The following is a 17407-nucleotide window of genomic DNA, read 5'->3' as shown; positions in this document are numbered from 1 at the left end:
TGTGGGTACACTGTCACTGTCTTCAGACACACCAGAAGAGGGCATCGGATCTCCATTACAGATGGTTGTGAGCCACCATGTGGTTGCTGGGACCCCTGGAAGAGCATTCAGTGCTCTTAACTGCTGAGCCATCTCTCCAGCCCCTCTTTGGTCCATTTATACAAAGAGTTTCATGCAGCTGTAAAGAAAATAATGAAATCAAGACAGTTGCAGGAAAATGAAATGCCATTGGAGATCATGCTAAAGCGAGGAAAAAAAAAAAGCCAGAACAGTCTTGAGTAGTATCTTATTCTTATATGCAGAGTATAAATTTGTATGTATACAAATATATAACCATAGTATGTATTCAAAAGGTTATGAAAGTAGAAAGGGGACCATGAGAGGGGGTGAAAAGCTCTACAAGAGAGGAAGGAGAGGAAAATGGGTCATAGGAGTAACGTGACATGACAGTAGAAGACAGGGCAATCTGGAGAAAGAACAGAGATCAGTAAGAGGGGCACTGACGGGGTGGGGGGCAGTGGAGGACTGCGGAGAACAAAGGACAAAGGGAAATACATGTATGCAGCGCCACAGGAAACCCTTTGCTTTGTGTATCGACTTAAGGCATTTCAATACGAGCTGTAGACCAGGTCCAGAATCAGTCATAGCCCTGTACCTAGTCTCACATGGGATTTCAGCCCCAGCTCTGGGTATATAGAAAGTCTCAAAAACAAGTTGTTAGGGGCACAGTGGAGATGAGCATTGAACCAAACTGGTTGAATACCACATACCCATTAATTACTAGGCCTAAAGGCCATGCTCACTCCCTGTCAGGGTACAGTTGGCCCTTTGATTTTCAGAGGAGCAGTGTTTCTCTCTGCTCTGCCTCTCCCTATAGCCCAGTCCACGTGAGTTTGCATGAACTGAGCAGAACCCTTCCTCTGAGGACCTTGAGGCTGTACCATTTGCCAGGTGTCTGTCTCTACTTAAATCCATGTCTGCATTGGCCAAAGGCATGCATACGTGTTGATTCCAGGTCCAGCTGGTGTGTGTCTGTGTCTCTCTCTCTGTTTTCCTCTTTTAATATGTCTCACTACATAGCCCTTAGCTGGACTGGAACTCCTTATGCAGGCCAGTCTGGCCTCAAATTTAGAGATCCACCTAGCTCAGCACCCTAGGATAAAGGCATGTGCAACCATGCCTGTCTGTCTGTCTCCTCTTCAGAGGCTGGGGGAGGGTGCCTTACTAGGTTGGCCTCAAATTCCTGAGCTGAGAGGACTTTTTCTGCCGTGGCCGTGTGTGACTCAGTCCATAACACATTTTCAGTAGCAACAGGTCCCGGCCATGGAGGCACAGAAGGAAAGGGGTTTGCAACTTCACTTCACAGCACAATTAAAACCCCAAAGAGACAGTGTTTAACAGAAGAACAGTAGTCATGAAAATGTAATATATAGTTAAGTGCATTTAATACAAATATCAGTCATGACAGTTCCTTATTGCTGGTCACAAAAAGCATATGTCTTTTGTAATCAAAGTAATTTTTATCATGCAAAAGGTATTTTTATTATATTCATATGAACAGATTAGATTTGAAAACAAGTTTATACAGACTTCAAAAGGCATGTTAGGCCCAAAGGAAACATGGAGTTTATTTAAATACTACTAAAGTGACACGGAGGCCGCTGGGCAGACTCACATTCACAGTTTAGGAAGACAGACAACCTCACCTTCTAGAGTTGGCTCTGAGAGAGATGCGTTCTCACCAGCACACTCATCGCTAGGTCTGTCTAACACAGGCGCAGCCAACAGACACATGAACAGCTTAAGAGGACAAACTCAACATGTCAGCAGCAAATTTCAGCCAAACCAGGTTGGAAACCAATATTCATAGTGACTGAAGGACAGTTTCAGCCGAGACTGAAAACTGGAGAACAAACCCTAACCCTAACACTCCAGACAGCACGCTGTGGCTACTTATTAACAAATTACATATTAAAATATAATCCCCAAATTTGATTTAAGAGCACAATTTTAATCAGTCAATATAGTATTTTCCAGAGACATAAGGACAGGGACACTGCCCCAGCTAGGCTTATTCAGCAGTAGCGAGCCTGAACCCTCTGGGGCCATGCTTAGGAAATTAGTCTTCCTGAACAATCCTGGAAGCACCAGGTTCACGTGTGGATTTAATGCTGAGTCAGACAGTCACTGTTTCAAGATGTAGGGAATTCTCAAAACTGACTCATGGTTTATGAGTAGTGGCGGCATACTAAGCCTGGGACACCATGGAAACATACCAGCTGAGGTGGTCCCACCTATTCAGTCAGTGCCACAACACCAGGACTAGGGCCAAGTTTGAAAATAACAAATGGGAGAGGGAGCTTATTTTAAAGCAACTGACTGAATTACAATTTAACTTAGCCTCATAATTAACCATAGCATATTTACTTCATAATCCTTTAATAAAAATGACAACCTTACCAAAAAACATTTCCTCAATCTTGAAACATTATTTTAAAAGATTAAATCCCCCCAGTTGGTATGGTACCAAAATTTAGTTTAACATCAAAATTCACAGTACTACTTAGAAACGAGTGTCTTCCGGGCTTCCAGAGTGCAGGAATGAACTGTTTCCTCTGTGGCCATGGACAACTGGTACCACTGCTTCAAGCTGTTTTGTTTCACTACAGGATGCGACTCTAAATACATGGGCTATGCATACATACAATCATCAGGGGATGTGAACAGACAGGCACACTTCCTCATCAAATAATGATAACCATTTTTTCCCAAAGGTATTGTGTTGAGTCACTAGAGAACCTTCTTTTTGTCACTCTATCGCAGTCCAGACCAGCTATGTAGATAGGACGCCCATCCAGAGGAACGAGAAGCACTTTCCTCCTCACCTTTGGAAGATTAAAAGGAGAAATTATTAAATCTTATCAATGTGAAAACTAAATATGGAATCACTGGATAGTATAAGCAAATATTGTCAATTTCATTGATTACAGGCACTATAAAAGATACATTAATTATTATTTTGAATTTCTTAGGAACATGGTACTGGATGGTACTGGATGGAACTGGATGAAGCCCAGTGTGACAGGTACCTGAACAATACCACTGTTGATTTAGTATGGTCCTTTTTTTTTTTTTTAATTAACTTTTGTGAACAGAGGCAGACTTTTTTTTTTTAAGTTTTATTTGAAATTTTTGGGGTTTGAATCTTTAATCTATCTTAGAAAAATCTCTCTAAATCTCTTTATTTTCTATCTCTGTCCTCTGTTCCTTTTAGAACTTTTTTTTTTTTTTTTTTTGAGACAGGGTTTCTCTATGCAGCCCTGGCTGTCCTGGAACTCACTCTGTAGACCAGGCTGGCCTCAAACTCAGAAATCCACCTGCATCTGCCTCCCAATTGCTGGGATAAAAGGCATGTGCCACCACTGCCCAACTAGAACTTTTATCATCATTATTTTGTGTCTGAGAATTTCATTTCCATATACGCTTGTGCAACACCTGTAGAGGTCAGAAGAGGGCATCAGGGGCCCTGTTCCTATAGTTAGAACTGGATATGTGCATCCTTGTGGGTCAGATCTTCTGGAGAGCAGCCAGTGCTCTTAACCACTGAGCCATCTCTCCAGCCTCTAGAACTTTATTGTTGTCAAATGATGCCACTTATGAAGAGTGTTTATGCTAAAATACACACAATTTCAGACTAACCCAGGTACCACCGACCAGCCACAATCTCCCATTCCATTCTCTTCTCCATATGTTGTTTCTCTCGAATTTCCCTTTCTAATATTGAAGACTTGTCACAAGCCTATGGGACTTTTCCTATATGTTTATTAGATAGTATCTTTCCCTAGGGGTCTGAGAAACTTTCCCAAGTCATTTGAAAGCATTTTTTTCCACACAGGAAAGTTTACTTTATAGAAAGTGACAACAAACAACAGCTGTCCTCTCCCAGACACAGGGTCTCCTGTATCTCAGACTGGCCAGCGGAGGGTGACCTGGAACCTCTTCTCCCTCCAAATCAACGTTGTGACTAGAGGTATGTACCACATAGTTAGGCATCAATGGGGATGGAACCCAGTGTTTGCATGCTTAGCAAACACTCTACAGAACTATGTCTCCAGCCCCTTGTTTTAAAACTCTGAGCCAAAACAGGGAAAGGCCTCCACATGGAAGGACAGGGCATCAACTAAACATCTGTCCAGTGCTTTCTTTCCTTTGCTTTTCTGGGTCTTTATCTACTTCTTGATGCTCTATACGATTCCTTCTTACTTGTGTTTGGCTCATTTGTTCTGCCAACTGTATCTGTGTCAGTCTTTAATCCATCATAGCTTTAATTTTGTGGGTTCTTATTTCCTATGTCAGTGAGAGAAACAACAAATAATTTTAAGACACTCGGGAAACTCTTTAAAATAAACTTTAAAAGTTACACTTAAGTGCTGGTGAGAGTTCAGTGGGTAAAAGAGCTTGCCTTACAAGCCCGATGACCTGAGTTCAATTCCTGGAACATAGCATAGAGGACAAGGAACTAGCTTCCAAAAGCTGTCCTTAGGCTTCACGTGCACTGTGCAGCTTGTACATATCTGCATATGCATGCACCTCCATGCAAACCCACAGGCTCCTGTGTTTGAGCCCTTGGTCTCCAGTTGGTGGCTCTGTTTAGGGAGGCTGTGGAACCTTTAAGAGGTCTTGCTGGAGGAAGAATATTGCTGGTGGGGCTTTGACATTTTACAGCCCGGCCCCATTTCTTGCTCTGTCCCTCTGCTTCCAACTGCTAGGCTTGTCTCATGCTCCTGCTTCTGTCTTCCCTGCTATGACGGACTGTTCCTCTCTGGAGCAATAAGTGAAAAGAGACCTTTTCTTTTCCCTTAAGTTACTTTTGGTTATGGTATTTTATCATAGCAACTGAAAAAAAAATGAAATTAAACTTTTAAGAACTGGTGGTGTCCTGTTCATTCACAGCATTTAGAAACACATGCTTTGGAGTTCTAGGATCTGAGAACTCTCGAGTACATTCTTGTGAAATTATTTCAACTCCAAAACCTCTGAGATTAGTGTCTTTTAAATGTTGACCAATGTAGAGGACACAAGCTCACAGATCTGCCCTAGAGAAGGCAGGAATATTAAGCTTGTCTCCTTAGTGGAAGGATGAACATAAATGTTTTCCACCAGAAGGCTGGGAATTGATGTTGTTAATGACCTGGTGACCTTTATTTTGAGCTTTGTTTCTCAGTCAATAGAAGCCATCTTTAGGGGAGATGTCACATGTACTTTGTAGCCTGATGACCTCTACTCTTATCTCCTAGCCCCTTAAGCTATAGAATCCATCTTCATGGTAGATGTCATATGTACTTTGCAAAAGAGTTTTGCTATAGTCACACCATAAGCTTTATTGTGCATATGGGATTGAGGCAATTTTTACCAGGAAATTTTTTCCCAAAACTGTAATGTACTGAAATACATCTCCAACTGCCTGGTGTCAGACTCCAGAGTGTGAAGCTACAGCAGCTGAGTCACACTGAACTGAGATTCCTTCTCGCCTCCTGCAGTTCCTTTCTCTGCCAGCAGTGGAGCTTGAAGGGACGGACCCCTTGTACAAATCAAGGAATTCTAAACTTACAAATGGGAGATACTGAGTGTTTGTAGTATTTTATATTAAGCATACTGGATAAATGATTGAGAATGTATTTTTACTAAAAGCTGCATTTGAGTGGAAGAAAACACATTTCATTCCTGAAGTGTTGATAAATTTTATAATGAAGCACAGTGGTGCAGGCCTTTAATCCCAGCACCTGGGAGGCAGAGTCAGGCAGGTCTCTAAGTCTGAGGCCAGTCTGGTTTAAAGAGTGAATTCCAGGATAATCAGGGCTACAGAGGAACTCTGTCTCAAACAAAACACAACACAACAAAACACAAAAACAAACCCCAAAAATGTTATAATGAAAATGTAGGTTTAATTTGAGAGAATAAATTAGAACAGTACACACAAGCAACTAAGGATGATTATTTCAACACGGCTTAGTAGATGAAGGTGTCTGCTGCCAGCCCTATGGTCTGAGTTAGATACCAGGAATCCACAGAGTGGGTAGACAGGACCCAGGTTCTGAAACTATCCTTGAACCTCCACATGTATGCCAAGGCAAGCAGGCACAGAACATATACCACAGATACACACAACAACAGATAAATAGTACATACATACATGGCATATTCTCATATTGAAACTTTTTGTTGTCTGAGAAAGGGTCTGGTTATATAGCCCTTGTGGTTTGATATCCACTCTGTAGCCTGGGGCAAACACTCAAATTCTTGGTATTCTCTTGCCTCAGCCTTTTGAATGGTGGGGTTACAGGTATATACTACCATGCATGGCTTCATTTGGTTACTGTTAACAGTGACTATGGCAATCTGTACTTCAGTTGGCAGAAATAAGAGTACTGTAAGTACTAAGAACATTCTTCATTAGGAAGACAGGTTACATGAAAACAGATTCAAAGGAACTAGCAGTACTCATTATGAAGTAAATAATCCTGCCAAACATTAAGCCTGAATCTTGTCAGTCCTCTCGATCAAGAACTTATGAGGTACAGCCCTAGACCACAAGCATCAGGTTACTAAAAATGTAAAGTCTTGGGCGAGGTTCAGCAGGTAAGTCTGACTAAGAATACCAAGTGCCTTAAATTCCAGGGCCATTCTAAGCTTATTAGCTTATTTAGGATGTATAGGGGATGGAGGAACATGTAGAGGACATCAAGATGAGAACATCAGTCACGAGTTGGTATCTATACATTTTGGGCCTGGTACTGCAATGCCATGGTAAATACACAGCACACTTGTGAGCTGTTCTTGGTGCTCATCTTGCCCAGATCCACCTGGATGTAATCAGAAAATTGCATACACGCAGTATTTGAATAAGTGCAATGCTCCTATAAATACCAAATTCAAAATGCTGGACTGCTATGGAAAAATGATCAGTTTCTTCAATTCATAAATGGTATGTTAAGTTAAAACATGACTTATTTTAACTCTGAGAGGATACAAACAAACAAACAAACAAACAAATCCAAACAACTAGACCCTCACGACCTGTCACTCAGCTAAACCTGAAAAAATGCAAAGAACGAAGCTTGAAGGAGACTGTCAACTAATGGCAGAGTAGACACTGATTTGCGATGACACCGTGGTCATGGCTTGGGAGGAGATTGTAAGCCTCTAGTTCTACTTCTGTTAGAAAAACTGGCATATTCAAGTCAGGTTGATCAACCACAGCATTTCAAAGGAGCATACAGAAACACTGTTGATTTCAGTGATGTAAACGTTACAGTCACCATGGGACAGCACCTCAAGAGTGGACTGCTAGTCACAGACAAGGATTGGGTGGACTGCTAGTCACAGACAAGGATTGGGTGGACTGCTAGTCACAGACAAGGATTGGGTCACGACTGTTGTTCCTCTACTGTCAAGGAGTGGGAGTAGAGTCAGGGAAGGTGAGGGAGGAGGAAAACATGTGAACACACACTAAGAACAAAACACATCCAACTCCACACCAGAATACAGATGTACTTTTCAGAGATAGGTCATCCTGTATTTTGCTGTGTACTGAACTCATTGATGTACTGCAACTGACTCAAGTGTTAAAGAGCCAGCTTTTCAACCCTAGCTATGTGTATGACAAAAGTAATCCAAGTGAATAAAATTTAAACAGAAAAAGGTTACATGCACACATTAATTCTTATGCAAGAGCAATGGTTAGTGCTCAGGATCACACACCAGTGACTGCCTCCCATCACATACCTTGAGCAACTGTGGCAAGCTTTCCCTTTTCCTCAGGGCTGAGCTGTAGCATGGTGTCTATCACAGGAAGAAGCCTCTCTCTTTCACTACCCGGCTTCAGGAAAATGAACCGCAGCAAGACATTCTTCAAGTACTCCAGGTTAGCCACAGACTTCTCACGCTCTTGGTTTCTTTCCAGTCTTCTTATTTCACTCTTGAGAAGCTGGCGTTTAGAGGTCAGTTATCAGAGAGTGTGGGGACGCAAACCGAGCACTCACATTCCCTTCTTCTCCCTGAGCAATCCCTGCCCCATGACAACCGTGAGAGCTCCTAACTAAAACTCGGGGAGAGTAAACCGAGAAGCAGGAGAAGTGCTTTAGTCTGACAGGTTTCCAAACTCTGCCAAGGAGAAGCAGCGCAGAAGCATCCAGTGTGAATACAGAAATACAGACATTCCTGCCCAAGCACAGGCACCACAGAGACGCTGAACACTGGCGAGTGACAGAAGCACTAAACGAACAACCAGAGTCACAAGCTAGAGCAAGTGCACTTCCTCCTTCTACTATGGGGACATGTGCTCTGGGAACACTCAGAGTCTGGGAGCATGTGGGGAGGGGACATCTGCAGCCTCCACTGACCCCTTCCCTCACCCCATTTGCAGAGGCAGGCTATCAGGATGTCCAGAGCAAGTAGAACTTTATCAAAATAAGCTCAGATCAGGAACACTAAGCAGTACTAGACATTATAAAACAGTACCAGAAAAAAATGGAGAGAGATAATTTGAAAAGTAGTAGGAAGTTAAAAAACAAAAAACAAGGGCTGATGAGATGGCTCAGCGGGTAAGAGCACCCAACTGCTCTTCCAAAGGTCCTAAGTTCAAATTCCAGCAACCACATGGTGGCTCACAACCATCCGTAACGAGATCTGACTCCCTCTTCTGGAGTGTCTGAAGACAGCTACAGTGTACTTACATATAAATAATAAATAAATAAATCTTAAAAAAAAACCAAAAAACCAAAAAACAACTCCCCCTCAAAACCCAATAACCCTGTTAATGTTTAAATTTGTGTGTGTTGGGAGTAGAAGGGGGTATGTTTCCGAGTGCAGGTACTCACTTAGGCCGGAGGCATGGAATCAGAGCTACTAAAACTTCAAGACCAGTCCTTATGTTAACTACTAGGTCATCTTTCCAGCTCCTTTCCTGTCCATCTTTGAGGATAATTTGAACGTTTTAAGTAAATTGTTATTTTGTGGTATAGAGAAGCTGGCCTACTCTCCTAAGATCCAGGATCACTTAAAAACCTGACAGAGGTCTAAGAAATACCCTAAGTGCAATACATATATTATATGACCTATAGAAGGGGAACTAGTCATTGGTGCTCAACATGATGGCTCTTGACAAAGTGGAAACCTATAGAGATGCTTAAGATGATTAAAGTATTTAGATGTCATCATAAATATAATTCAGTATAGAAACCAACCTGACCAGGACAGCTTCACATAGAGAAAGGGCACAAACACAGAGGTGGAAGCAGAAGCACGTTTGCTGCCAGGCAGCTCCAAGTTGCAGTTTTGCTCAACCATTTTTACAAGCTGCCATTGCTGCCTCCTGCCCGCCTCTGCCACCTCCCCCATAGTCATTCCTTCATTTACTTTTTGGGACTCGGTCTCATTATGTAGCTGCAGCTGACCTGGAATTATGGGATTTGTTATGTAGAGCAGGCTGGCCTTAGACCCAGTTATCTGCCTGGTCTGACTCCCGGGCGCTGGATTAAAGGTGTGCGTTACTTCTATGTCTGACTCCACTTCAGCTTTGTTCTCTTAAGGTTCTCTAGTCAGGAAGGGGTTGTGTTCAAGACAGGGTTTCCCTGTGAAGTCCTGGCTGTCCTGGAACTAGCTCTATAGCCCAGGCTGGCCTTGAATTCACAGAGATCCACTTGCCTCTGTCTCCCGAGTGTTGGATCATTCTTTTTTTTTTTTTTTTTTTAAAGATTTATTTATTTATTATATGTAAGTACACTGTAGCTGTCTTCAGACTCTCCCATAAGAGGGTGTGAGATCTTGTTACAGATGGTTATGAGCCACCATGTGGTTGCTGGGATTTGAACTCAGGACCTTCGGAAGAGCAGTCGGATGCTCTTACCCACTGAGCCACCTCACCAGCCCCGGATCATTCTTAAGAGGGAGAAAATATCTCATCTGAGCACTCTTAGCTGTAGTACTACATGCTTGTAGTATTAGCACTCTGAGGTAGAGGTAGGTTAATCAGATGTGCAAAGTCATCTGTGGCTAAATAACAAGTTCAAGGCCAGCTCAGGGTTTGTTCTAAGAAATAGGAGAGGAAGAGTGACAGAGTGACAGACAGACAGAGAGAGAGAGAGAGAGGCAGAGAGATACAGAGAGAGAGAGGGGGAGAGAGAGGGGAAGAAGAAGAGAAAGGGGGACACAGGGAAAGAGGAAAGGGGAAGGAGAACAGGGAAAAGACGGGGAGAAGGGAGGGAATGCCTTGAATTACTGGTGCTCCATTGTCTTTAGTATTCAAGGACATATGCTCATGTTTTAAAGTATATGAGGAACAACGACTGGGAAATGACTGCCCAATTGCTATGCTTTGTTAGAAAAAGTATGAATTAACAGTATTTAAGGAATATAAAAGCAATAGCTCCTATCATGCGGAATCTAATATAAATAACACGGATGCTATGGATGCATCTGAAAGGTGATCTTGTAAATGGGGCATACACAAAAGGTTAGAGAAGCAACTGGCTCAGAGCGTTTCAGGGTAGCCAGCTTCCGCCCACACCTTAATTTGCTCCATAAGGATGGCGTTGGTAGCTTCTGTCTCCCGAAGCAGGCCGTTTAAGTGATCTGCACTCTTCGTGGTGGAGCTGAGCTTCTCAGCCAATTCTTCTTTGGTAAATTCACTGTGCCACAAGGAGGCCTCTGTAAGGCGTTCTAAAAATTAATTTTAAAAATCAGAGATTATAGATGCTAAATAAAAAAAATGAAATGTCTTACTTTGTAACATGCACAGTCCTTGTTATTCATCTACATGACATGCATCAGTGCAAACGTTGCTAGCTGTAGGCAGCACCAGACTGAGTTTCTGCTGCAGGACAAATATGTTTTGGAGTACAGGCTCTGTTAGCCCCTCACAGGTTAGGCTTTGTGCAATTTTTTTTTCAGGGGGTGGGTGGTGACTGTGCCCTGGAATCTAATCCAGGGCCTCATGGACTCTAGGGAGCACTGAGTTCCCAGTGAGAGGTATTACTGGAAGATGGGGCACAGTGGAGTGAAGTTAGGTCACAGGAGGTGTGTCTTTGATGGGAAGGAAACTGGAGCCTGGCCCACTCCTGTCTTCTTGGCTTCCATAAGGTGCTCCACCGCTACATTCTGTCTTGCCAGTGTCAATAGTAGAGCCTAGTGACCATGGGCTGAAACTGTAAACTAAGACCAATCTTTTTCTTAAGTTACCTTTCTCAAGGGCTTTGTTACAGTGTCTGAATGGTGGCTAATACAACAGTGAATATAAATGTGGTCCCAGAGCATTAGAAAAATGAGAATCCCCCTGAATTATGAATAGTAATATTCACTACACATAAGAACAAGGAAGCATACCAAAACTATACTGTATTTATCACAGCAAATTTAGCAATATTTCACTATAAGGAATAAACTGAAGCTTAGTTTCTTGGAGGGCAAGGGCACAGTTCATTTGCTGTCTGATAGCCTTAAAGGACTTCTTCATGGCTTCTAGTGACTTCATCAAGCACTTCTGGCTCAGGCCTATGCTTTTGTTAGTGTGGTTTTGTTTTTTTAAATTTTTTTGAGACAGGGTTTCTCTGTGTATTCCTCTGACTGTCCTGGAACTCACTCTAGACTCAGAGATCCACCTGTCTCTGCCTCCCACGTGCTGAGATTAAAGGTGTGTGCCAGCGCTGTCTGGCTATGCTTTTAATTTTTAAAGAGATCTGTTTTATACTGTAGTATCTTCACTGAAACAGCTCAAAAACCACATAAAAATCAGAGTAGTATTTATCAAACAAGAGGCCAAGATAGCTGGGCGAGGTGGCGCATGCCTTTAATCCCAGCACTCGGGAGGCAGAGGCAGGCGGATTTCTGAGTTCGAGGCCAGCCTGGTATACAAAGTGAGTTCCAGGACAGCCAGGGCTACACAGAGAAACCCTGTCTTGAAAAACCAAAAAAAAAAAAAAAAAAAGAAGCCAAGATAAAAACAAAACAAAACCAAGAACCATTCATGGGAGGCAACCTACCAAGCTTGGTGTCGGGAGAGCTAAGGAGTTGCTCTAAGGACTGAATGTGCGTGCCAGCCGATGACACAGACTCGCTGTCAGTTGTCTCCATCCCCTCCCCCTCCTCGCGGGCCACAGTGTGTACGTCCAGAAGTGGGAGGTCTGTGGTTCTTCTTTCTCGGAGACTTTTCGAAGGTTGATGGGAAGAAGCAGGACCTAGTAAATATTTCAAAGGGTAAGTGAAATTGTTAAAAACCAATGGACTTGATCCCAACACTTCTTTAATAAAGTTAAAGAAATTAAACAAACAGAAGCTAAACAAATGGTGTCTGAAGAAAGGATGCTACATGGTTAGATACATTTAGTCACTTGACATTGAGCTATGCTAATCATCCAACAGAAACGATATGTATTGCTACTTGCTGCCTATGATGAACAGTTGGCTAATGCTTATTCTGCACAATACCCCATCCTTTCCAATTGCTGCAGTGTGCTAACAGTCTCCCTTGCTGCCTTACACTGTCATTGCAGTTGGTACTTAGTATTGCCTGCTACATCTCCAGTGTTCAGATTACAGAGCCTAGAGTTCGGCGTAGGGAACCATCAGTTACCACAGAATTCTTGGGCACGTCTTTAATTCTAACATTTAGTGGACATAGTGAGTTCCAGGCCAGCAGGGCTACATAGTATGATTTTTATCTCAAAAAAGGAAGAAAGGATGTCTTGCTTACTTATAACAAACACTTATACAGACTTGTGAAGCTTATAAGAAATTTCCAAATGTATTACTTGATTGATGAGGAATTAACTCTATGCAAGGTCTCATAGCTTAATCCAGATATTTTTTAAGTTTCTAAGTTCATTTCTTTTCACACACACACACACACACACACACACACACACACACACACACACACACACTATAGCTGTCTTCAGCCATACCAGAAAAAGGCATTAGATCCCCTTATAGATGGCTGCGAGCCACCATGTGGTTGTGGGAATTGAACTCAGGACCTCTGGAAGAGCAGTCAGTGCTCTTAGCTGCTGAACCATCTCTCCAGCCCAGTTTATTTGGTTTCAATACTGTCTTTCAATAACTGCCTCCCCAGCCCTTTAAAGCTCAGTTAGCATCTGGCTGCCTGTCTGGAGCATTTCCCTGAGTTTCTGACATTTTTACCAGCTGCTTATTACACTGCTGATTCCTAAATTACGACCTCTTTGTACAACCTGTATTTCTTTGGTTGATCATTTACTTTAAAACTCTTGGTAGAAGTTTAATTCTCCTAAGGTCAGTTTTTGACTTTAAGTGAGCTGTGCCTGCCAATGCTCCATGACATTTTCTATGGGAAATGAACATGATTAAAACATCTCCGTCGTAACTGACATTCTCTTGGCTTTTTCTGGAAGCAGAATAGAAGACATTGAAGCGACAATTCTATCTCACTAAAGTCTGAGGGAAGAAGCTGCACTCGACAAGTATGGTTCATAAGTCACTAGCTCTGCCCAAAGCTTCCAACCAAGAACACATGCATTTGAGGTCAAGTAATAGATGACAGAATTAGAACTCATGCCGTTAGACTGATAGGAGTATGTATAAGCCAAACAAAAAATAAATACATTACACAGAGGGTAACACAATTATGAACATCAGTGGTCTAAGAAGTTGCATAGGCTGCTGTAAGTATAATCAAGAAGGGTTCACATGACTCAGGTTTATTTCTAGTAAGCCAATCAATAATTCATTATTCACAGAATCGACATAGGTCGCTACTCAGTAACCTTTTTCTTTAAGTTTTACATGTTTTTAATTATTACTATTACTATTTTTTATTTTGGGTGTTTGGGTGTTTTGCACATATGTCTGTATATCATGTGCAGGCAGTGCTATTAGAGGTTGGAAGAGGGCACTGAATTCCCTGTGACTGGATTTACAGACAGATGTGAACCACCACGTGGGCGCTGAGGATCTAACCCAGGTACTCTGGAATTGCTGCAAGTACTCATAACCATTGATCCATCCAATATTTTATTTTCTCATCAATTTGTGAATGATGTTCTTATGCGATACAAATAAGCCAGAACACAAAAAGGTAACCCTCCCACACAGATACACATACTTCTTGTGGATGGCTCACTCTTGAGCTGGAAGAGCTGAGCTTCCACCTTGGAGAGCTGGTGCTGCAGAGTCTCCACTGTCTTTCTGTGCTCATCCTGCAAGTGTCGAACTTGGTCTCGGAAGCTGGCACGGAGTGCTTCATTCTGGGATGTTAGCTGACACATTGTCTGTGTGTGCTCAGACTTCATCATGGTGTTCTCAGATTGAACTGAGCATAGCCTGAGGGTGAGAAGAGCTAAGTTTGTGTGAGAGTGCTACACAGCAATGAACTACACTTGCTGAAGCAGCCTCTGTCAGCTGGATGCTCTGGGTGCAGTCCCCAGAACCAGAGAAACTGGACACATTAGTACATCCTTGCAATCTTAGCACATAGGGGTGGAGCCAAGAGGATCAGAAGGTTACCCTCATTTACATAACGAGTAAGTAAGCCTAGCCTGGGAGATGGAAAGCCCTGTCTTTTAAACACACATACACACACACAAAATTATTCTACTTTGTTCTGTGATTTTATATAGGCAGCTCATATAAGATTCATCTACCTATTCCATACTACCTTGAACATGAGAAAAGAATACTTTTCATAAAGAAAGTCCAAAGGAAAATATCAATTTTTGAGTGAATTAGCATGAATCACATAGACACAAAGACCTGATTTATTACAGCTAGTTCTAACTCTTCCAGCACATCAGATTTGCTGGTTTACCTTGTAAAACACTAACACCTGGTGTTCATACTCCAGCTGCTGACTCTGAGCTGGTGGGTCCTGGGAATTAGCTACTAGCAGCAGTCCTCCACTTGGGTTTGACACAGGCCGACAATAGTGAGCAGACCTACACTTGGGGAGCAACTACTTTACTAATTAATTAAAGTTTATTCTTTTTATTATTACGGTGTGTGAGTGAATGGTGGGCATGTTATGGGCATACACATGGCAGGAGTCAGAAGACAAGTTTGTAGTCACTTCTCTTCCTTCTTCCACTTTTTCATGGGCACCAGGGGCTGAATTCATGACCCCAGGCTTGTTCAGCAAGGGTCTTCCTGTTGAGCCATCTCAGCAGTCTGAGCAACAACTTCTTTAAACAGTTTATTTGTATCTTTGTTATTTTATGTTTGGTTTTAGCAAACCTCAACTAGAAAACACGAATAAAATTTCCAGAAATATTTGCTCATAAGAATTAGAAGCAATTAAAAACCAGTTAAATCTGTCCTCTCCTAGGTCTCATGCTTGCCAGTCTCAACCTGATTCCAGGTTAAATGAACATTCTTACCTATTGGAAGTATAATGTATTAAAATGAATTTTTCTGTCATAATTATATAGACCATATTAAGTTAAAATGGATTGAGTGGCTAAAGAAGAAAATAAAATAAAATAAATCATTGATTTCTTTTCTTTTCTTTTCTTTTCTTTTCTTTTCTTTTCTTTTCTTTTCTTTTCTTTTCTTTTCCTTTCCTTTCCTTTCCTTTCTTTTCTTTTCTTTTCTTTCCCCTCCCCTCTCCTCTTCTTTCCTTTCCTTCTTTTTTTTTTTTTTCTTTTCAAAGACAGAGCCTTATAATACAGTTCGGGATGGATTTAAACTTGTTATGTAGCCCTGGTCCTGAACCTGAATGCTGAGACTACATGTATGTGCCACCACGCCTGGCTTTAGCAAAAGGGATCTTAATGACCAAGTTCATAGTGACTAGTAAGACACTGTACATAGTGTTTTGCAAGCATTTTGTTCATAATAGTTACAAGAACATAAAGAGGGACCCATTAGCAGTTACAGTTTTCTGAGGGCTGACACACAGCTTGGAAGCATAGCACTTGACTGTGTTCAATCTCTAGCATTATACAAAGAGGACTTGGTGGTAGCCTCCAGGTGTTATACGTAATACTTCTGGATTTACCACAAGCTAGCTGCCTGCAAGCTCCTCACATGGAACTGGAATACCAGTCCCGACAGAAGCTTATTCTGTCCCAATTGTGACTTGGGCTCTGTAGGTTATATTAAACATTAGTTGGCATCATTAGTGAATAATTACTTTAATTCCTCCTTACAGCAATAAAGAAAATGCTTTTTTTTTTTTTTTTTTTTTTTTTTTAAGAAAATGCTTTTTAAAATTTGACAGTTGGGGTTGGAAAGTTTTTTTTTTTTTTTTAAAAATAAAGTTCCTGATTATAAAGGCTGTAGGAGAAGTGCAATATCAGATGTTAGTTGTTCTCAAAAATGCTTAAGATAAAAATAGTCTGGGGCTGGTGAGATGGCTCAGTGGGTAAGAGCACCCGACTGCTCTTCCAAAGGTCCTGAGTTCAAATCCCAGCAACCACATGGTGGCTCATAACCATCCGTAACAAGATCTGACGCCCTCTTCTGGAGTGTCTGAAGACAGCTACAGTGTACTTACATATAATAAATAAAATCTTTTTTAAAAAAAAAAAAAAAATAGTCTGAAGGGAAGCTTGCTGGTAGGTAAGGCAGAGTTGGCAAGCCTCTGTAAGCTCTCACTCCTGATTGCAATCCAAGGAGGGGCATAGCAGAGTGCCAGGCTGCTTGCCTGCTACCAATGGCACCGCTGCTGCTGCTGCTGCTGCTGCTGGCAGCCTTACTTTTCCCGAAGTTCTGCCTCTTTGGTCACAGTTTCCTGCAGCATCCGGTTGTGCCTCTCCAGCAGAGTGTCGTGCTCAGACTGCAGGGTCTGGAACTCCGATACACTGATTTGTAAGCTATTTTGGCTGTCCTGTAACTTGATTTTCAATTGGTCAATCAGCATTTCCAGGTGTTCCCTAAAACAGAAATAGTTTAACCACATTTATGAAAGAGGCAAACTCATTTTGTGGCCTCAAATATGTTTGCTGTTTCAGTGTCAGACTCTTGGTGACTGGGGATGATTCTAAAGAATATATACCCACAAGAATTACAATAGTTAAAAAATGTTACATCGACATGGTAATTATCAGGTACTACAGACTTACAAAAAGATGTTTCTCGAGTTTAGTCTATATAGCTATGGTTGGCCTGATACACTACAGAGCACAAACTGGCTTTGAACTAGCCGCAATCCTCCTGACTCAGCTTCCTCACAGCTGGGATCACAAAGCTTGGGTTTGATATTTCATACTGAAATGGAACAGGTGCTATCAGACTAGGCTACGTTATATATGTTTAGGGTTATATTAGTTAGAAAAGAATCTCACACTCTTGTAAGAGAGTGGGTCTGAGAGCGGAGAACCTCACACACTTGTAAGAGAGTGGGTCTGAGAGCGGAGAACCTCACACACTTGTAAGAGAGTGG

General features: G+C 41.9%; 1 protein-coding gene across 3 annotated transcripts in view; it reads right to left on the bottom strand.

Annotated features, from left to right (window-relative positions):
* Positions 1–1428: 1428 nt before the first annotated feature.
* The window catches only part of Gcc2 (GRIP and coiled-coil domain containing 2), a 53004-nt gene continuing 37025 nt past the window's right edge, over positions 1429–17407 (bottom strand). For all 3 annotated transcript variants that reach the window (XM_029542342.1, XM_021205419.2, XM_029542343.1), the window contains 6 exons: positions 16722–16898; positions 14135–14352; positions 12039–12233; positions 10568–10719; positions 7786–7987; positions 1429–2885 (listed from right to left, as the gene is read on the bottom strand). In XM_029542342.1, the coding sequence (XP_029398202.1) occupies positions 2815–2885; positions 7786–7987; positions 10568–10719; positions 12039–12233; positions 14135–14352; positions 16722–16898 (1015 nt within the window). In that variant the 3' untranslated portion in view covers positions 1429–2814. The remainder of the gene's footprint in view (positions 2886–7785; positions 7988–10567; positions 10720–12038; positions 12234–14134; positions 14353–16721; positions 16899–17407) is intronic.

Source organism: Mus pahari, chromosome 9 (genome assembly GCF_900095145.1).
Source record: "Mus pahari chromosome 9, PAHARI_EIJ_v1.1, whole genome shotgun sequence".
In the NCBI taxonomy this organism is placed as follows: domain Eukaryota; kingdom Metazoa; phylum Chordata; class Mammalia; order Rodentia; family Muridae; genus Mus; species Mus pahari.
Note: the sequence above shows the minus strand (reverse complement) of the source record. Positions and strands in the feature narration are given on the sequence as shown.